Source organism: Quercus robur, chromosome 4 (assembly GCF_932294415.1).
Source record: "Quercus robur chromosome 4, dhQueRobu3.1, whole genome shotgun sequence".
Taxonomy (NCBI): Eukaryota; Viridiplantae; Streptophyta; class Magnoliopsida; order Fagales; family Fagaceae; genus Quercus; species Quercus robur.
The window spans coordinates 80567747-80591134 of record NC_065537.1 but is presented as its reverse complement, the minus strand read 5'-3'; the positions used below and the strand labels follow the sequence as shown (position 1 = coordinate 80591134).

At 33.0% G+C, this 23388-nt stretch overlaps 1 protein-coding gene and 2 long non-coding RNA genes across 6 annotated transcripts in view; 2 read left to right on the top strand and 1 right to left on the bottom strand.

The window, feature by feature from the left end:
* LOC126724324 (uncharacterized) overlaps positions 1–14555 on the bottom strand; it is a 107895-nt gene extending 93340 nt beyond the window's left edge. Inside the window, exon 1 of the long non-coding RNA XR_007654924.1 lies at positions 14423–14555. This is a non-coding gene — a long non-coding RNA (uncharacterized LOC126724324). The remainder of the gene's footprint in view (positions 1–14422) is intronic.
* The window catches only part of LOC126724275 (putative disease resistance protein RGA3), a 110574-nt gene continuing 99506 nt past the window's right edge, over positions 12321–23388 (top strand). For 3 of the 4 annotated variants that reach the window (XM_050428848.1, XM_050428847.1, XM_050428846.1), the window contains exon 1: positions 12321–15522. In XM_050428848.1, the coding sequence (XP_050284805.1) occupies positions 12350–15522 (3173 nt within the window). In that variant the 5' untranslated portion in view covers positions 12321–12349. Of the gene's footprint in view, positions 15900–16570; positions 16638–23388 lie in introns of all 4 variants that reach the window. The other variant, XM_050428849.1, reaches the window with a different exon arrangement.
* On the top strand, positions 18623–21690 carry LOC126724316 (uncharacterized). Its single transcript, XR_007654915.1, has 6 exons — positions 18623–19057; positions 19175–19254; positions 19363–19481; positions 19848–19936; positions 20262–20561; positions 21168–21690. It is a non-coding gene; the product is annotated as an uncharacterized LOC126724316 (long non-coding RNA).

Here is a 23388-nt window from a genome sequence, read left to right as displayed (position 1 = left end):
GAGTTCAAACAACGATAAAAGAGTATCCAGCAAATGCAAATATACAAAGTATAGAATAAAAAATATATATATATATACTACATCAAATGCATCATATAATCAGTTGAATGGAAATTTGTTTTGTCCATTGAGATAGAAACCTCAATGTATAGTATCTAATATCTATACCATATATTTTATACATATATAATAATGTTTGATTGGCAATTAATGTTTCTAATCTCTTGTCCTCTCAGGTCAAGTTTTGAAGAAATTATATATTACCATCCTAAATAATACCACATATTTCATTTTGTACTCTAAATTTTTCGAATATACATTTTACACCTTAAACTATGACTCTTGTTACATTTTGTACCCGACATTAAGTTTTCTATTAAAAGAAAAGACAAAAGTTTATTTTTAGTCCTTAGGTTTATTTTTATTTTGACATTTTACCTTTCAAAGTTCTCATTTTTGAACTTTCATATTTGGTTCGGTTTTTATATTAGACTTACTATTTACATATGATTGTACCAAGAAAATGACAAAACCGAGTGGAGCAATTCTATAATTTTTGGTATGGTTCCTGTAATGTTTGTAATTGTATAATAAAAAATAAGTTAAAAACTTGACGATTGCAAAATTTATATATAATGAATCTAATAAAAATTAAATATATTATTGTTGATCTGGACAGTAGACTTCGGCATTACATGATATTGCACAAGTGCACAACCTTTCTAATGTCCAACACAACTTGAGAAGAAAGTTTCTTTAAAGCAAAATTTAAAGCCATTAGAGAAAAGAATACATTTTTCTAAGATATATAATCTCTTTTTTCAACCAAAAATAAAAATAGAAGACAAAAACTGGTTATCGGTCTAAAATTACAGTACCATGAGTTTAGTTCAGTTCTCGATCAGGGGCCTAACTTTTGGACATGGTCTCTCTTCCATTAGACTGTGAATATGTCTCACACTTTACCTTTTCTTTTCTTTTCTTTTTTGCAGGAGGGGCCCAAATTCTATAAGTTGTTTTTTGGACATGGTCTCGATTATTATTATTATATTATTTTGATAAATAAGATTCTCCTCCATTAGAAGATGGTATGATTTTCTCAAAAAAAAAGAAGATGGTATGATTGGCACATTAAATTAACAGCTCGGTGACAAAATTAACGGCTAATCCTCCGTCCTGCTTATTTTCTTTCGATGCAAACGCGGCCCGAGGCCCAACAGTCACATTGTGACTCATGTGCTTTTGAGACTATTGGTTGCTTTTTCTTTGCATTATTGTACCAAGAAAATGAAAAATAAAAATAATGAAATCGATGATATTTGCCCACATTAAAACTCGGTCACCCTTCACCACAGCATTACTTTTACTCACAATTCACTTCTAACCCACCCTCTAGCTAGCATTCCTCTCTCTTTTATCAATCATCACACAATTAACTGTAGAAATTTCCTTCTAAAAAAATGGCGAAACTACAATATTGGTCCCTCAAGTTTACCCTGTAACTTCTTGTAACTTCTTTGTGTCTAACCTGAGAAAGTGCACAAGGATATTAATCTAGTAGAAACAACATAGGCAATTTGATTTTAACATATAAATGTAATGATCATAACCTGAGATGCTGGTTGAATTCGATGCACTCTTTCACATTGGGATGCTGGCTGACTTTGTGTTGTGGCTTTTCCTTTCCTAAACTGAAATATGTAATAACTTTGTGTTGTATTAAATTCCATAGAAATATGTGGTTTCTTGTTTTCATATGAGACTAATTAATATGAATATGTATTTGTTTTCATTTGAGGCAATAACTCACAGGTAGTTTTTCATTATGTTGATTTGCATGTGCTTCATGGCTTGTTTGTGATGGATGTGCTGCCTCATTAGTAGGTTCTACATGGCTTAAAGATGCCCCATGATCCTGGTCTTCCAAACTCTGAGTTGTTACATTTGGCTCTCTTACCTGTAAATGTTATATCACAACTAAGTAGTGCATTATCAACAAAGGGAAAAAAAATTCTAACCATTACAAGCCTTACTCTTTGTTGTTTGCTAGCTTGAGTTGCTGATTTATTCGTAGCAGGATTACACCTCCTCTTGTTATGGCCTACTTTCCCACATTGGCTGCATTTAACATGGCCAATTCTCCTCTTCATCTTATATGGATTATTTAGCTCACCAGGTTCCTTCTTTCTCTTCTTTTTAGGCCTACCCCCTTGTCTTAATTTTTTAGGAGGGAGTATGGTTTCTCTGCCACTTTGTGGCCACAACTTGGGACCATTAATAGGGTATACACATGACTCATATGTCTGGGCTAAGGACTCCATACTATAGCAATGATGCACATAATCCTCAATCGTGTGACCCATATATCCCAATGCAGCTATAGAATGTGCACAAGGAATCCCAGTTAGGTCCCATGATCCATATGAGCATGTACGCTGCTTTATGTCAACTACATACTTGTCAGGCAATTTTGATACTTCAAACTTTGACTCATTGCAATCCCCACACCAAACTGGAACCCAATTTGTACTATTAATTTTTTCAGTCTCTAACTTGTTCTGGATTCTAGGACATATAGGACCATGATACCTTGCCATTTTCTCCTTCTTCTTAATATAATAAGCCATCAAATGCAATCTAATCTCCTCCAACATAGTGATTATTGGTTTATCCCTATACTCCAATATTTGAGAATTAAAATTTTCACATCCATTGTTGGTTAGTGCATCACACCTGGGATACCTTCTAAAAGCTGCTCTTGTCCAAAACCTAGGTTCCTTTCCTACCAACCATTCCCATGCCTTTGTGTTTAACTTCTTGATCTTCCCCATTTCAAACTGAAACTCAGACATGTTAGTGGCCCTAGCAGCTGCCCACATGCGATCCTTTAGTAGCTTACCTTTATAATCCTTACTAAAGTTATTATATAGATGTCGAACACAAAATCGATGGTCCACACCTGGCATGAGCTCATCAAACATTTGTGTTAATCCCTACAACAAAGACATAAAATACAAAATTATTTGATGTATTAGAATACAATTAATTTGGTGTGAATTTACAGCAAGGTACATCATCCAAATTTAAAGAATAAAATAAAATGGAAGTTCAATTCACCTTTTGCTGGTCAGACATGAAGGTCCACCCTTCATCCCTTAAACTTCCAATATCATCAAGCAACCTTTTCATGAACCATATCCATGAATCCTTTGTTTCTGCCTCAACCACGGCAAATGCAATTGGGTAAACACCATTATTGCCATCCTTGCCAACTACTGTCAAGATCTGTCCTGAATACTCACCCTTCAAATGACATCCATCAACACCAATGAAAGGCCTACAAGCAGCTAAAAAGCCTCTCTTACAAGCATCCAAACATACATATAATCGTTCAAATTTTGGTTGCAAGTGTGGTTGAGGTCTATTGGTAGAGATTAGTATAGTAGACCCAGGGTTGCTTCTCAACAATTCTTCACAGTAATCCCCCAACTGGGCATATTGTTCTGTAAAAGTTCCGTTCACTAATTCTTTAGCCTTACCTTTTGCTCTAGATGCTTGATACCTACTAATATGAACCTTAAACTTATTTACAACTCGATCTTTGATAACAGACATCTTCACATTTGGGTCACTCCTCACATCATCCACCAAATGCTTCCCAAGCCAATTTGAAGATGCAAATCTATTCCTAAATCGCCTCCCACAATTATGTTCTGGGTTCAATTTCTTCACTATCCAAGTATCTTCATCTTTCATCTTTCCACAATACAACTCAAAAGGACAACTATCTGTGCACTTTACTCTTACCCTTACTTTGTCATTTTTTTTAAACTTTACTGGAACCCCTTTGAAAATAGAGTAGAGTTTGATAGCATCCATTACATCCTTTTTGGTGGCAAACTGCATCTCAAGTTCAAAGTGCACCTCAGAGAAGGATTCTGGTGGATGGTATTGAGGATACCTAGGCCTAGTTTCATCATCAGATGAACTAACCAAAGTTGCAGATGTCTCTGACTCCCACTTATCTTCATTCCTATCAGCTCCAAATGCAACAAGCGCACTTGCACTAGGATTAACCCCACTTGCATCAACCCATGTAGGATCAACACCTCTTGCATTAATCCCACTAGGATGAACACCACTTGCACCAACCTCACTCTGACCAATACCACTAGGATCAACCCCATTGCCACCAACCCTACTAGGACTAACCCCACATGCACTAGCCTTTCCCTTTCTCCCCTCTTTGAGTTTCACCTGCTTATCTTTTCTAAGACACAAGGTCTCATCAGGTAAGCCTTTTACTTTGGAGGCTATTTCACCATTGCTAATATACTGTGCAAACATATCATCGTCATCACTTTCACTGCATCCAAAATGAACCCTATGAGCACTATCCTCTTCACTAACAGCTCCATCTACTTTATCTCCCTCATCAAGATTACCCCCCTCATTATCACCATCTTCCCCATCTCCCTCATTACCAAAGGCATTCTGATAATCATCTAAAAACATAGCGTACACTTCCACTTCATTATAACCCCTAATACACTTCACCATGTTCATTACATCAACATCATTCTCCAAAGGTTTTAAACCACCTGCAAATGGCATAGTAGGCACTCTATACATAAATACATCATTTTCACCATACCCAAAATTTTTGGCCTTATTCCATATCTCAACAAGTGACATTTCATCAGAATTATTATCTTCATATATCTTTATCTCCCCTCCTTCGTATCTGTATGGACTATTCCTAATCTTCCCCCAATAGTAAAGGGTGATTGTGAAGTCAAAGTCATCCATCCCTACAACAAGAGCAAGGAATTTACCATTAAAAATAGACATAGCAAAAGGCTGGATTATTTTTAAAAAGTTACTCTACAATTTGAATACAAATTAAACAATAAAATAAAGAATCATCATTTGAGCAGTAAAGTTATTTTTATGTATGTAGGCCATTCTGTTGGATACTTTATGGGATAAAAATTGAACCAAATTAAAATTTGCCTCTTAAGTCCTAATATTCACAACTAATAATACTTAGACAAAACCAAATTAGATTTGCCAAGTTATATAGGTATTACTCAAACAAAACCAAAAGGTAATATTCTTCTATTAAATTTAACAAGTAAAAATTTGCCTCACGTGCACAATACATTTATACTCAGACAATAAACAATATGTGGTCCTTCTCCTTGTGTGATATTATTTGACTTACCGACACAAATGGGTCCACCATTACTGAGATGTGGTACTGATATGTATATATTTATTCAAAAATAAACTTTTCTGACCTACGCAACACATATAATCACATAAAATAATCTGACACTTTATAATTTCAAAATAAAGAGGAAAAATATAAAAATGTATGCACTTGGTGATAATTTTGTTTGACAACAGACAAACACGTGAAGTTTCATATATGGCCTAAATGGGTTGCACAACCACATTTACAAACACATAAGTTTTATAATTTGGTGATAATTATGCATCCTACATCATATCCAAATTTGTTTCTTTTTTTTTTGATGAGGAAAATTTCATTTAAAAACAAACAAGATACAGCAAGGCATAAACAGCAAGCCAAGTTACATACAGTCCAAGTGCATCAGTGCATCAGTCCAAATTTGTTTCTCATACCATATAATTTCGTATTCTGAATCTAACACAGATACAAACACAGGGGGGAAAAAAAATCTTACATGGACCTTAATTGAAAAAGTGTAATACCTGAGATGGGAGGATGAAGGCGGGTCAGTGGTTGTGCGAGAGGAGGGAGGCGGGTCAGTGGCTGTCGCCGGCGGCTTCTAGGGCAGTGGCTATCGCCGGTGGCTGCTAGGGTAGTGGCTATCGCCGGCGGCTGCTAGGGCAATGGCTATCGCCGGCGGCTGCTAAGGCTTATGCTGTCGCCGGCGGCAATTACGGTTTGGGCTATTGCCGGCGGCTAGGGGTTGGTTTCTTCCCTCTCTCCCCTTCTCTCTCGTTGTGGGTTTCCAGTAGGTTCTCTCTCGTTGTGGTTTCCAGAAGATAGAAAATAATTTTTTTAATTTGGTACTAGTGAATCTTTTTTCTCACGTGTGTGCAAATTTAGTTTGTAATTTTTAATTAAAAACATGCAATGTCATTAAAAAAATGCTAAGTCATTGTTCTGTTAGCCACATAATTAACACCGTTAACAGAAGTTAGTAAGAGAACCAATACAACTCAGTTTTAAAACTTAAGGGACTAATTGTGCTCGGTTCAAACTTGAAGGACCAATTGTGCACACAGGGTAATCTTTAGGGACCAATATTGTAGTTTCACCTAAAAAAATTGTAGAAATTTAAATGGGAATTTGAATTAGTAAGGCTTGTTTGGTGCAATTCTCAGGGGCTGAACTCTTGGACATAATGTTTAATTGATGATACACCTGGCCCATTAAATTTCCAACTAGGTAAGAAAACTTCAACTAATCCTCTGTCCCACACATTTTCTTTCGGTGCAGAAGGGGCCCAAGGCGTTATATTCACGTTGAAATAAAGTAGGGGTTCATAAACATTGATTGTTGTCATCTCTTTATGACTTTTTCCACTCTTGCTTTCCCATTATGTTTTCTAATCTATTATTACAGCTGGTTTCATTTTTGGAGGAGAACACTTTATATATATTTTTTTTATAATTGATTGGGATTGCACCTGTTGTAATTGCTTTCAATAGTTGAGTTTGAGAGTTGATAAAACAACTTCCAATCTCAATCCTTGAATTAATTTTTTTTTTTTAAGTAAGAAAGTGAAAGGTAAAAAAGTTAAAGAGATAAAAATTTATTATGAGAGACTTGGGAGGAATTCCACCAGGTTCAAATTCAATACCTCCCAATTCCTCGATCATTACATTGCTCCAAAGTAAAGTAGATTCTTGACAAATTACTTGCTTATGCTTTGCATGATTGGATGATTGTACCAGTAAAATAAAATAAAGAAATCTTTTTTATATACAAAAAAAAAAGTAATCTAATGATGTTGACATTTGTTAAAAGCACAATTTCAAATAATACATATTTACTTTTTAATCTGCAAAATCAACATACTTAAAAAAATGTTTTATCTTGGTTTGATTAAAATTTTGATCTTAAAGTTAAAATTTATTTTTATTTTGACACTTAAAACTGTTTTACGTATCAAAGTTTTTATTTTAGGCTTTTATGTTTAATTATGTTTTCATATTGATCTTGTTTTTTTTATTTCTACTAGCTTATAATCTCATGCATATGTATGGATACACCTAAAAATATACAATAAAATGCATAATAAAATTCCTATATATATAATTTAAATATTATTGATAGTTATTTTTATATTTTATTAACATTTCAAAAAAATATTGTAAAGATATTATTAAGTATAAAATGTAAATTGTCCATTTTTTTTTTTAACTTATTGTGAAGCACTTTTTTTTTAATGATTAATTTATTCTAGACTCTTTGGTTTTTGTACTTAATAACTCACTTGGATAAATATTTATGATGTGGTCTCATATTTGATTTTAAAATTAAGAAATAAAACTTTTTAAGAATAAATAATTTAGAACACATGGTGCAAAATTGAAACTCTAATTTGGGATTCTAATTTAAGTTTCTCTCAGTTTCACCTATTATTATATATATAGATTAGTAATCTAATTGTTAACGGCTAAATAAGTTGTCTCCATTAAGTCACGTCATCGATATAATGCCAGGAGTCACCAGATTACTAATAAAAATGAATAAAATTGCTAATATAAAAACAAAATTAAACTAAAAGTTTTGAAATGAGATGTAAATGGCTCAAATTAATGAAAACAATCTCAAACTTAATGGGCCAAAAATGTTCTTTAGTAAAAAAAAAAATTTATTAGAATAACAAAATTAATTCAGCCTAAAGTTTGATTATAAACAAAATTAAGGGAAAATTGAAAGTGATAACTAATTATCATTTGCAAAATAAGAGACTCAAAATCCTTTTTTTTTTTTTTTTGCCAAAATTGTTACAAATAGATCATGCAAAAACTATTTCATCCCACTCAAAGATGGCAATATAATTGTATGGAACATACGGTCTTTGTTCTCTCTCAAGGTTGATTTATGACTTTATCCATTCGTTTTTCTCCCCCACCTAAATAGTGGAAGAGAAATGAATTTATTCATTTCATAATATATCTCAAGGCTTTTATAAAAAGCTTATAAATAACCTTTATTTTACCTCAAAAAAGAAAAGATAAGCACTTGGCATGTCTCCACCTTGTATATGTGATAACGAGAATGAAAAAATAAATTGATGGAGAGTAAATTACTATTTTATCTTTATTAGTACGTGGAATGATGGAAAAGTGGATGTATATTTTTATAACTTTCTTTTTAAATCCAGTTCCCTAGTTTCCATTTTCTTCTCAAATTGGAAGGAAAAAAAATGATGGATCATGTAGAAAGCTTCATCTACCTCATTTTCTTTCTCCTCTCTTTTAACACCATCTACGCAGTGAAAAATCACATTTTCCTCTCTTCTTTTTCATTCTCTACTTATACCCCCAACTAAACATAACATTTAAGTAGTTAAACCTAAATTCTGTTTAAAAAATTATATTTTTCCTTATGAGCCCAGTGGCCGTATCCGAGAATTTCAAAATGGAATTAAGTAGTTAATTAGACAAAACTTAGTGGAAAACTTCTATTATATTCTATAAACTTTAAGGCATGGTCTTGGACAACCCATCCAATGTCCAACACTACTTGAGAAGAAACTTTCATTAAAGAAAGAATTAATGCCATTAGAGAACAGAAAACTTTTTTCTAAGATATATATATATATATATATAATCTCTCTCTCTCTCTCCTCCATTATAGAATGTTAATATTATGCACATTAAATTAACATGTACGGGACCAAAATTTCCAACTAATTCTCTGTCTCACTCGTTTTAGTGCAAAAGGGGACCAACTTTGACAAGGTCTCCGCGATTATTATTATTATTATATTATTTGATACATAAGATTCTCCTCCATTAGAATGATGATATGACTAACACATAAATTATCAGCTATGGGACAAAATTAACAGCTAATCCTCTGTTCCATTCATTTTCTTTCGATGCAAAAGGGGCCCAAGACTCACATTGTGCTTCATGTGCTCTTGAGACCATTGGTTGCTTTTTCTTTGCATTATTGTACCAAGAAAATAAAAAATAAAACTAATGATATTGACTACATTTGTCTACATTAAAACTCGATCTTCCTTCACTGCAGCATTACTTTTACACACACTTCATCACTTCTAGCCAGCATTCATTTAATAATATCTCAAGGCTTATATAAGATTAACCACAACAAAGAAGAGCTAACCACTTGGCCTGTGTTGCCTTTTCTAAAATTTAAATTAAAAAAAAAATATATACCTGAGCTGAAATTTGATCTTTTTTTCTCTTGTAATTAACCCTGTACAAAATATCTTCTTTCCACCATGTATATTTGATAGAGATGTAGAAAATTGAAATGACAGAAAGTAAATTTGATATTTTTTCTCTTGTAATTAACCCTGTACTTATTATTAGATGGAAAAAAGAAAAAGTAAAGGGATATTTTAATAATTTTATTTTCAATTGGAGGGATAATTTAGTAACTTTCTTCTAAGATATAATTTTTCTTAAAAGACGAAAATAGGTTATTGTACCGTTTATGTCAGTTTTCAGGGGCCAACTTTAGGACATGGTCTACCACTAGAAAGGATGTTATGAATGGTACAATAATTTTCCAGCTAGGTCTGTGGCCACTCATTTTCTTTCGGTGCAGAAGGGGCCCAAGGCCCAACATTCATTATTGTGCTACATGGTGCTTGACTGCTAGGTATGAGCAAGTCTAGTGCAACAAATATTACCACAATTTTGCTATATGGTAATTTGTAAATGGTAAAATTATAGATCTATAATTTTATTTTTACTACTTACAAATTGTCATGTAGTAAAGTTGTGATAAAGTTGTGGAAAAATTTGTGTTTTAGTCTTTCATGTTCAATTATGTTTTCATATGAAGTTTGTTATTTATTTTTGTCGGTAATCTAACTTCCAGATAAGTTGTGTCCATTATGCCATGTCACTGTTATAACACTATGTATCATTAGATTACTAGCAGAAATGAACAACAATGGTAATATAAAAACAAAATCAAACTAGAAGTTTTGAAATAAGACATAAAGGGATAAAATGAAAATAATCTTAAACTTTAAGGGCCAAAAATGTTTTTTAGTCAAAAGAAAATTTATTAGAATAACAAAATTAATTCATCCTAAAGGTAGATTAAAAACAAAAGTAATTCACCCAAAAGGTTGATTAGAAACAAAATTAAGAAAAAAATTGAAAGTGATATAAACTAATTATTGCAAATAGAAGACTCAAATTCCATTTTTTTCCCTTCATTGCTACAGATGCAAAAACCATTTAAGCACACTCAAAGCTAGGCTATATAATTGTATGGAACATATGGTCTTTGTTCTCTCTGATGAGTCATGAGTGATTTATGACTTTATCCATTCCTTCTCTCCCCAACTAATTGGTGGAAGAGAAATAAATTTATTCATTTCATGATATCTCAAGGCTTTTATAAGCTTATATATAATCTTTATTTTACTTCAAGAAAGAAAAAGATAAGCACTTGGCATGTGCCATTTAATATTTTTTTTTTATATCAAAAAAGGCCAGTTGGCTTGAATTTTTTTATTTTTATTAGTCCGTCTAGTGGAGATGAAAAAAAAAAAATGGAAGAATATAAAATATTGAGATGATAGAAAATATCTAGTCCCCTTTGTATATGTAGTAAAGACAATGGAAAAAAAAATGATAAAAATTAAATTACTATTATGTCCTTATTATTATGTGAAACAATGGAAAAGTGGACAAATAATTTTGTAAGTTTCTTCTCAAACCCATTTCCCTTCCATTTTCTTCTCAAATTATGAGGGAAAAAAAATGATGGATTAAGTAAAATTCATTTTCCCTATTTTGATTCCCCTCTCTTTTGACCCCCAACCACACAATGAAAAATCATATTTTCCTCTCCCTTTTTTTCCTTCCCCTTTTTTCATTCGTTCCCTTCTATTATGTTCTACTAGCATGTAACCTATGCATACACATTGATGCATTTTAAAATAAAAACATTTTTCAATCATAAAAATATACACAATTGATTGAATCATTAGAAAAATAAACGTATTTGGATGCATATTAAAATTCTTGCCTAAGTTTAATAATATTTATGATAATTTTTATTCTAATTTTTAATAAGATATAAAATGTGATGATTTTCGCTGAGTAAATATATGATTATTTGTTTAATTTTTTTTAATGTTTCATTAATATTGAACTCTTAGTATATATTTTGCATTCATTAACTCATTTGACACAAAGATTAAAAAAATTTAGTGGACACATGGCACAAAATTAGCTCACAAGTGAAAACTAATTTACTATCTAATTAATTTTTTCTCAACTTTGGCTTTAAATATATATATATATATATATATATATATATATAGATTTTGGATATACACATGAGTTTACTCTTCTTTTATTTATTGAGTTTTTGATGGTTTATTTATTTTAGACTCTTTGTCTTTTGCACAATATTAGCTCATTTAGAAGTAAATAGGACAAATGACGTAAAATTAGACAATAATTAAAATTTAATTTAGAATCTAATTGAAATTTCTCTTTATTTTGGTTTTAATTATATATATATATATATATATAGATATGTTTTTGGATTATGGTTCCTCTATTGTTTGTATAATATATAAACACACAAAAAATTATTAAAAGTTAATAGTTGCATTTGCGAAAATTTACAAGTGCATAAAAAAAAAAATTAAGTATATTTTAATTGAGATACTTCGGCTGAGAGGCATGATCTTGCTCTACCAATCAATGTCCAATACTACTTTTTTCTAAGAAATAATTTTTCTTTTTTTAAAGACAGAAAATTGGTTAGCTAAAAATTACAGTACCATGCGTTTATACTTTATAGTGTAGTTCTCACACAGGGGCCCAACTTTTGGACACGGTCTGCCATTAGAATGATGGTATGACTGGCACAATAGTTTTCCAGCTACTGGACAAAATTTCCAACTAAGCCTCTGTTCCACTTGTTTTCTTTTGGTTGCTTTTTCTCTGCATGATTGTACCAAGAAAATGACCATAGAAAACCAATGATATCGATGACATTCGTCCACATTAAAACTCGGTCTTCCTTCACTGCAGCATTACTTTTACTCACACTTTCATCACTTCTAGCCAGCATTCATAACACTCTTTAAGCGTTCCTTTCAGCTACTACTAAGAAATGGCCGAAGTAATCCTCTTTGGTCTTGCACAGAAAATGATTGAAAATCTGGGCTCTCAGACTTTCCAAGAGATTGGATCACTCTGGGGTGTCGAAGGTGAGCTTGAAAAAATCAAGGCGACTGTTTCCACAATCCAAGCTGTACTTCAGGATGCAGCGGAGCAGCGAAGTCATAACAATCAAGTCAAGCACTGGCTCGAAAAGCTCAACGATGCAGTTTATGACGCAGATGACTTGTTGAGTGAGTTCTCAACTGAAGCTACAAGGCGAAGCATGGTGAGTGGGAATAAACTCACAAAAGAGGTACGCACTTTCTTTTCAAAGTCAAACCAACTAGCTTTTCGTGGTAAGATGAGTCGTAAAATAAAGGCAATGAGGCAAAAGCTAAATGCAATAGCAGAAGTCAGGGAAAAGTTTCACCTGAAAGAATACCATGTAGAGCCTAAAGTAGTGAGGGAACCAACTCACTCATTTGTACGTGAAGAAGAAGTTATTGGGAGGGAAGAGGAAAAAAAGGCTATCATAGAACTATTATTGGACTCTAATGTAGAAGAGAATGTTTCGGTTATTCCCATTGTGGGGATAGGGGGATTAGGGAAAACTACTCTTGCTCAATGTGTGTACAATGATGAGAAAGTCAAAAATAATTTTGAGTTAAAAATGTGGGTATGTGTTTCTGATGTCTTTGAGTTGAAAAGTATTATTGAAAAGATAATTATATCTGCTATAGGTGATGCACCTAGAAATCTTGAAATGGATCAATTGCAAATTAAACTTCGTGAAAAAATTGATAGAAAGAAATACTTACTTGTGTTGGATGATATATGGAATGAAGATCGTGAAAAATGGCTTAACTTGAAGAATATTTTAATGGGTGGTTTGAAAGGAAGTAAGATTGTAATAACCACTCGTAGTAAATTGGTTGCAAAGATTACACACACAGATTCACCATATATTAATCTCAAAGGTCTCTCCATAGAGCAGTCTTGGTTTTTATTTGAGAAAGTGGCATTTAGCAAAGGGCAAGTGACCAATAATCCTACACTGAGGGAAATTGGATCGGAGATTGTAAAAATATGTCAAGGTGTACCCCTTGCCATAAAGTCCATAGGACATGTGTTATACTGTAAGGAAACAGAATCTGAGTGGTTATTTGTAAAGAATAATTTACTAGAAAATGTAACTCTAGGGAATGAGATTTTACCTATTTTAAAGTTGAGTTATGATAATCTCCCATCACATTTAAAGAGTTGTTTTGCTTATTGCTCTTTGTTTCCCAAAGATTATGAGATGGACAAGGAAACAGTGATACAACTATGGATAGCACAAGGGTTTATCCAATCATCAAACAAAAATCAACAATTAGAGGATGTTGGTGATGAGTATTTCAAGGATTTACTTTGGAGGTCCTTCTTTGAAGAAGTAGGGACTTACAAAGGCTTAAGATACAAGATGCATGATTTAATTCATGATCTTGCGGAAGCTATTGCAGGCGAGGAGTGCAGGCTCATTAATATTGATGGAAAAAATATTAATGAAAAAAATCGTCATGTATCATGTCCATTTTCTATTGACTCATCTTTTACTGAAACTTTAAGGTTGTTGGTTAAAGCAGTCAAGGTACATACATTTCTTCTAACATATAATGAGCATAAATCTGGTGGCTTGGATGAGTCAATGTTGAAAACAATTATTTTGAGTTTCAAGAGCTTGCGTGCGTTAGATTTACATGCACTGAACATTAAATCAATACCAAATTCTATAGGGAAGTTAATACATCTAAAGTATCTTGATGTATCTTTTAATTGGAATATTGAAACTCTCCCTGATTCAATTACTACATTGTTGAATTTGCAAGTACTAAAACTTTATGATTGTAGAGGTCTTAAAGAATTACCCAAAAAGTTTAGAGAATTGGTTAACCTCAAACATCTTTATAATCATGGTTGTTATAATTTGAGCCATATGCCTTGTGGATTAGGGCAAATGACTTCACTTCAAACATTATCATTATTCATTGTGAGCACCTCTTCCCACACTGGTGGATTAGGCGAATTGAAGGAGCTAAACAACCTGAGAGGAACATTAGAGATCTCACATTTGGAACGGTTGGAAGAAACTAACTCAGAATCCATTGTTGTGAATTTAAGGGAGAAGCAACATCTTGAAAAATTGATATTAAAATGGGATCATCAAGATCAAGTAGATAATAATGAAGATGAGAAGTTATTAGAAGACCCCCAACCACACGAAAATCTCAAATATTTGGAAGTGTATCAGTATAAGGGTGTGAAATTTTCAAGTTGGATCTCTTCTCTCATAAATCTTGTTGATTTAAGGATAGAGAGTTGTAAGAGATGCCGATATTTGCCACCATTGTCTCATCTCCCCTCTTTAAAATCTCTAAGCCTTGATACGATGAATGATTTGGAGTACATATCCGACAAAGATATGAGTAAAGAGGTGCTTGCTTCATCCGCAACATTATCAACAACGTTCTTCCCATCTCTGAAGTCACTCGCAATAGAGACATGTCCTAATTTGAAGGGATGGTGGGGGAGAACAGGGAGGGATTTAGTTGCAACAACATCTGCGTCAACACCAGATCATCAACAAGATCAGTCTCACAACTCACTGCCTTTATTTCCTCTTCTTTCTTATTTGCGGATTATTAATTGCCCTGAAATGACTTCCATGCCCCTGTTTCCCAATCTCGAAGAATCTCTATATTTAAAGAATGTCAGTTTGAGGCCTTTGCAAGAGACAATGTCAGTTTCCTCCTCTTCATTATCCTCTTCTTCTCCTCTCTCCAAATTAAATTATATGACTTTGTTTTCTATAGAAGATATAGAGTCTCTTCCGGCTGAGTGGGCACTATATTCTCTCAAGCAACTATATATTGTGAATTGCCCTAGACTAACATCTATGTCTGGAGCGGTGCGTAATCTCACCTCCCTCTGTGTGCTATCAATTGTCGATTGCGAGGAGTTCGATCCATTCAGAGACATGCATGATGATGGCATGGAATGGCGATGCCTCAATTGTCTCCGTGATTTATGGTTCATAAGCATTCCGAAACTGAAGTCTCTCCCTGTGGGTCTTCAATGTATTTCCACCCTAAAAGAGCTCCGCATTTCAAACTGTCCAAATTTAATGACTTTGCCGGAACTCACCTCACTTGAATATCTTTGGATTCATAGATGCGAGCCTAATCTGACATCACTTCTTGAGATTAGTTGTCTCACTTCTTTACGGTCGCTGCGGATTGAAGACTTACCCAATTTGATTACTTTCCCCGAATCAATTAGGAATCCAATCTCACTTGAAAAGCTTACCATTGACAACTGTCCCAATCTCACAACACTACCCGATGATGGTTTTCTCAAGTCTTTACGAAAACTGCAAATTTGGGAGTGTCCTCAGTTAGCTGAAAAATACAAAAATAAAATCGAAAAGGACTTCCCTAATTTGGAAATCGAATGGTGATGAGACCACAGCAACAAACGGCTCTAAATCGTCATCTGCAACGGCCACTCCCCTCTTTCACTTGGTACGCATTCTATGCTTTCAAAAGAAACTGAGCTTTTTCTCTATGCTACGTTGATTTCCATATATTTAATTAGAATCTGTCACTTTTTCGAATTCTATTCTTTAAAAATCAGATACTTTTATTTATTTATTTTGGTATTTTGTTTAGGTTTTCTGGTAATCAAAAAGCAGAGATTTTCTTGTTAAATTTTATTGATCTTTCAGCAACCAAACTGTGTATTGCTTCGGATTTCTACTTTATAGCGTTATTATCATAACTATTAATATTATTGTTTTAAAGTACATGCTTTGTGTTTAGTTAACAGCTTCATGGAGATAATTATTTGAAGAATTTGAACAAGTTTCTGGGGCAATATGGTCATGGGATAAATCACTTGGATAGTTTCAAGATTTGGGAAGTTGATGCAGCTAAGGTATTCAGTTAGACTCATTTATAATATAATGATTATTGAATTTTTCGGAGTAGTATTGGGATTTCCAATTGTGTTTATCAAAACAATGGTGCTTGAGTTAGTCAATTTGCTTTCAAATCAATCCAAAAATGTCTAACAATTGGAAAAAATGAACAGGGATGGGTTGGCCTTACATTGCTCAGAATTAACAATCTTATACTGTTTCAGTAACTCAAATTATAATGTTTTTTACTCTTCTCACTTTTGAAATTGGATGTAGAATGAATTGGAAACACAGAATGAAAGGAGGTGTACGTATCTGGGCATATTCAGAACCATATGAAAAAGTGCAACAAGTCAAGAGCTAAGGTGATTATCTTGTTTTGGGTTCATTCTTTTTTCCCTCACGTAAAATGTTCATTCCTGATATGATTCTTATATTAAGAGGGGACCCAAGAGGGAAGATCCATAAATCCACATTTGTTTGTTCATTATATTGTTTTCTATCTTTATATAAATTATAAAATGACACTTTTCTGTTGCGTTCTTTAGGCAAAGTACACTCAGGAAGGCAGTAGTCAGTTTCAAGCCCTTAACTTCTTCAAAAGAGTTACACTCTCTTAAAGCATTTGGGAACCCCAATTTCTTTCTTTGGAGCCATTTTGTTTCCTGTTCCCCTGCCCTGGCATAGCACTTCACTTCCGGTTCTTTGGAACAACCAATTTACTTCCACTTTTGTCATATATTCCATACATCACACTATATAGAGTGAAGTCTGGCATTTGTTGATATTTTGATAACATTCTAGTGAATGATCATTTTTGACCAGCCTCTAGGAAAGCGGTTTTACATTCAGGTATTTATCATTTTGTTTTCTTCAACTCTTTATTATTACTACCTATTTATATCAACAAACAAAAATATCCAGATGTGGATTTTTGGGTTCTTACATAATTGCTGATTTTTGTTCACTGTCTAATGATAGCTTAGTTTGGATTAAAAGTATGGCTTCATATTTTGACTTTAGATATGTAGAAATGCTGGGATGAATTTAATTTATGCACAAGATTTGGATACAAAGTTAGAATGAATAAAAATATAAAGTTATGCATAGCTTGTCATTTGAAAGATGAGAAAAAAAATCAATTGAATTCTCACATTGAAAGAGTGTTCTATTTCTGTAAACCAAACCGACATAAAACAAAATATTTGAAACTTTGTTATGTGTTCTTTTACTCACTTTTTCAGAATGATGCCAGGCTGAAATTGTTGGGAAATGGTCCAAAACTCTTGCATCCCTAGATTTGATAGTGTTTCAGAAGGATGATTTGGTCTATATATCTCCTTTAAAATTCCATACTTTGTTTAATCAATTATTCAACTCCCTTTTGTTTCCCTTCAATTAAAAGTGCAGTGATTTTTTCATTAATTTGATTTTGTGAGCAGGGTAGTGAAAAGCTTGGAATATGACAACAGACAAGAGTTGGTTATTCCCAAAGAGAGTCAGTACTGCAATTTTGTTGCCACAAATGAGAATGGTAAATATCTTTTTGACCTTTCTTTTGTATTTTATTAATGTATGTTCTCAAACTTATATCTAGTAGTTTGGCATGAATAAAAATCACAGGCTTCGTCTTGCGTGCAGCTGATACTTGGGATGTTTGATGACTTTTTACTGAAGCCTCAGACTTTTTTGTTTATATTAATAATTTTGAAACCAAAACAGTAATTATTTTTAACTCTAATTATTCTCAGTTTGTCACTTTGTAACCATATGAATCATAAAATGAGTAATCGTGTTATTCTCTACAATATAACCATAATCTTTTATCTCATTATATTGTTATCTGGTAAGGGAAGAAAAATTGTTCTTCACTTCAGCAGATGCTTCACAACACCAATATGAAGAAAAAAGAAAGAACAAAAGATATTTGGTGTCAGTTCATTTAGAGGGATTAAACTCCTATACTTTCTTATGCGCATGCATCTCCTTTCTAACTTCACTTTGAATTTATCAAATACCAATTTGACTCTCTTCATTGTTCCTTTTTGTTTCAGGTTTAGTGAGTCTATCAGTTATAGGATTCTGATAAACAAGAACTTTGAATTTGAATACAGGGAATGGAAATTCACCACAACTACAAAAAGTTAAACTGGTACATATCTCATACCTATCTTTATATATCTTACATTATGGATTAGGTTAAATGGTTCATTTGTTTTGAATTTTTGGAAATTTGATTGCAAAATGGTAGTAGTAGTGGTATTAATTTCTTCACTCTTTTTTTTTTTTTTTTCTAATTTAATTCTCAAACTGATTTCTGATAGGTTGGAAAGGACGAAGTCTGTAGCTTGGTGTTAGCAACGATATTAGTTCCTAGCTTCAGTTAGAGCTTAATTTTAGGGTGACTGGTTATTGGACTTTTCAACCTCCCTCTGTGAAACATAAGCTTTTTGAATATGTTCATCTTAATGTAGTTGTTTCAATAACAAAACAGGCTTATTTTCTCTCTTTTTTTTTTTTTTTTTTTTTTTTTTTTTTTTTTTTTTTTTAAATGCTTTTGAAATTGTAACTCTTTTACCTATATGCATAACAGTACTTTAATGCATCCAATTGAACTTTGTTACAAGAACTATCATGAGAAATATTTTATAGGGATTAAGCATCTAGCAAATGACGATTATCTGAAGAATTGGAATCTTTTGTGGAAATATGATGATGGGATGTACCGCTTGGATACTAAAAGAATTTGAGAAGCCGATATAGGTAAGTCAGTTAGCTTGTCTATAATTAAATGTTACGTTTGATTATAATCAAATTTGAAAAATCCTGAGTTGTGATCAAATGCAACTTATATTCTTCTGTTACGTTTTTTCTACATAGTTATTGAGGTTGGAGATGGAATATTTAAGATCTGATCTACCTTGGGTGACACTCATCCAAGAAGCAATGGTTTTGACAAGGTTGGAACAAGAGAAACTGGTAGATCTTTCTGATTTATTGTTAGTTGTTACTAAATTACACCCTTACGTTCTATAAATTTTAATAGAAAACAATTGATTGCTGAGAAGGTATAGATGACTTTACTGAGAAGGCACAGATCTTCTGAAAGACAAGCAAGCTCTGGTCTTACAGAGATTGCTGAGAAGGCATAGATGAAGTTGTCATCTCTAACTTAGACTAATATTAGGTATGTGGCTATTTCTATGCCTTCTTTCTTAAGTTGATCGCTCCATTTGCCATGATCACATAGAAACACCATTTGCTTTTCCAATTTACCTTTCATTACAACTGCTACGGATGGCCCAAAACACATTGACACCACACTGATGGGTCAAATTTTCAGAATTGTGTTCAGATTTGCTAAACAGGTATGCCTATTGACAATTGTTACTCTCATATGAAATATCAAAGAACGTTTTACAATCTGCTTTTTCCTAGGCTTTTATCACCTTTTGAAACTGCCTTGAGAGATACAAAGCTTTCCTTCAAAGATATATATATATATATATATATATATGAAGTAATCTTGTTGATGGTTCAACTCGCATCCCAGCCATTTAGGAGCGTGAGGAAATGACTAGAAAAGAGCCAAATGTGACTGTAAATCCTTATGAAGTTGTTGCTCTTGGGGCTATAGTTCAGGTTTGTCTTGTTCTTCTTTTTTCCTCTTTATTTATGGAAGAAAACGTAAAGCCCTCTATTTCTGATATTATCTACTGTAGTACTTATTAGAATTTGCACTAATTGTTGAGACAGTTGAGGCATCAATATTTATTTTAGTGACTTTCATTTCAGGGCTAGTGTTTTAGCTGGAGAAGTTAGTGACATTGTGCTCTTGGATATCACTTATTACTTTCATTTAGAGCTCTGTATTTCTGATATTGCCCACTGTAGTACTTATTAGAACTTGCATTAATTTTTGAGATAGTTAAGGCATTAATATTTATTTTTGTGACTTTCATTTCAGGACTTGAAACTTTAGGTGGTGTGGTGGTAGATTATCTGAAGGAACCCAACCTTACCAATTTCTGGGTTGTTTTCTTTTCCACTGCAGCAGATGAATATAAACGAGTATCAAGGTGAGAGTTTGTGAGGGACAACATATCTTGGAGTTGGCATCTCACATGTGTCACTTGGAGTTCCTCAAATTTTGGTGAAATTTGGTATTGATGCCGATGGTATTCTTTCGGTCACTGCAATTGACAAGGGAATTGGAAAGAAGCATGATATCGCCATAACTGGTACTAGCACCTTGCCAAGTGAAAAGGTATGTTTTGAAAAAACTGTTGTTATGAAGAGTGTTTGGTATTTGTTCAAATTAAAGTTTTTGGTTAATTTGGGGCTTGAATGATCCTGAAATCCAACCTAGCTCAGCCGAATATAATTATCTAACCATCTGAGAAATAACTGAATATATATATATATATAACAAATGCAACTATAGAAATATAAGAGATTGCATCACCAAACTCCAAGTAAATCAAGACCCATTTCTGTATTAATGCATTTTACTACTTAGTTATTTTGTACTCCTATTACCATAGCCATTGTTGGTAGGAAATGATTTTTCTTGTTTATATGCTAATTTGTAAATAAAAAAATAAAATAAAAATTCTTTTATTTCTTAGTCTTTAATTTTGATTTTATAGCTCAAGGGCTTCTTCTTTTTATATTTGTTACCCCTTTCAATGATGCTACCATGGTCTTCAAGAACCTATATCTTTCTTTTCTTTCTGAAATCTAAGCATTTCTAGCATCTATGTTTTTCGATTAATAAATAAATAATAATAAATGGAAACATTCACATTTTATATTAGTAACCCTATTATGTTACTAAACCCATGTTTGTATGCACAAAATAAAAATGTTGCAGGTGGATAGGATGGTTAATGAAGCTGAAAATTTTGCAAAGGGAAGACAAGGAAATGAGGGATGCCATAGACACAAAGAACCATGCTAACTCAGTTTTGTACCATACTAGAAGCAACTAAAAGAGCTGGGAGACAATGTTCCTAGCTAGACAAGGAGAATGTAGAGGCTAAAGTGAATTCACCCAAGCCATTAAAGATGCAATGGATCTACCCAAGCCATTAAAGATGTAATGGCTGTCCTGAATCAAGAAATTATATAACTGTGGTAGTCAATGTTGATATGAATTAGAATTGGATTGTCTATTAACTTTTTTCGGATTGACTTCTTTGCATGGACGGCAACTATTGTTTAGCCTTGAATTATGTTAGAGTTGAGAGAGAACTCTTTGATATAGAGTTATTTGGGTGTATTGGGGTTTGGGTTTGTGAGTGGTTCTACACCACCTTTGTACTCTCCATATTTGTTAGTGAAACTTTCTCCTTGTCGCCGCCCGTGGATGTAAGCCGAAGGCCGAACCACGTAAATCCTTGGTGTTCTCTCTTGTATGTGGTTGTTTATTTTTTATTTTTTTATTTTTTTTTGCTGCTCATAATATTTATTTGTGAGATTTTTCTAAAGATATAATTTTTTTATAAATAGATCTTATGCGGGAGTGTATCCAGATACCCTTTCCCACAATAGTCAATCTATGGTCAGCCTAACCAACTTGGTGTTGGGTTGGTTCTGATATTACACTTGGGTCAAATAGATAAACTGGGAAAATAGTTAATGCTAATGATATGATCAATGCAGATTTCACGGATAGCGAGCAACTCTTAGAACTTCAATTCTGACCACACATACTTTGCATACTTGTATAATTTCTATGTTAGTTTGTGATTTTGCAAGGTATGATGAGTACATTTTCAAATGTGATTTAGAGATGGGGTGGTTGTTAATGGCATAAAACTTGGCAGAAGGTTTAGTCTCTTCTATTGCTAGTTTTTTTTTTTTTTCTTTGGTTGTTGCTAAATAATACAAATTTATTAAGAGGAAGACCTAGGGAGTAACCCATCTACCTTCTCCACCAGTAAAAGAAAGGTAGGATTAGAGGAGATGGGAATGGCACTGGTACAAAGCAGAACATGATAATTACCCAACAGGTGGACTAGTTAGAAATTTCTTTGTAATGAAAAGATTCGTTGCAAGTATTTGTTTAAGAACTTTTATTTGTAATCATTCGTTTGGTATAACTGAGGATGAAGACAAAAGTTTGTTGTTCACTCGATCAACTTTATTGTACACATTTACAAATTTTGGTCAAATGTTTGGTTAAGCTAATATAAGAAAAAATTTACAAGTTTGGACCAAATTCAACATTATACGAACTAGTTGCAGACCATGCAATGTGTGGGAATAAATAATTATTTTATATTGTAATATAATGTATAATTTTTTCTCTAAATTTTTTAGAAGATAATTTATTCTTCCTTAAAATTAAAAAATTTCTATTCAATCCAATTAGATTTACTTCAATCCAATTTGGTCCACTCAGTCAATTTCAATCCCCCTTCGGCCCATTTTAGACTAATTGGGTCTTAACTTGATTCTTTTTGTAGGTTTTCTTTTCAAGTTTAGTTCCAAAAAAAAAAAAAAAAAAATTATTTTCCGGTTGAAAAATATGAAATTTATTATATTTGGGCTAAAATCTTTAGTTGAGTATAAAAAAAAAAAAAAAACACTAAAATAGACATTAGAAATTAGAAATATGAACCTAAAAATGCAATAAAAATGATAAATATTCATACATTAATTTGGTCCATATTGATATATTTGGTCCATTCTGTCCTCTTCAGTCCAATTTGGTCCCATTCAGTCCTATTTAGTCCACTTTGTCCAATAAAATTCTATTTGGTCTAATTCGGTCTTATTTAGTTTACTTCGGTGTAATTAGGTCCATCCAGTCCACATTAGCTCTATTTGGTCCATATTGGTCCTATTTTGTCCACTTCGGTCTACTACAGTCCACTCAGTCAACAATGGCTGTCTGTGGTCCACATTGGTCCTATTCGGTCCATTTAGTCCACTTTGATCCACGTCAGTTCTATTCTGGCCATTCGGTCCACTTTAGTCTGTTTCGGTCTATTTTGTCCACTTTGGTTCTATTCTGTCCACTTCGGTCCTATTTAATCCACAGTACTCCTATTCGGTCCAGTATGTCTACATCGGTCCTATTCGGTCCA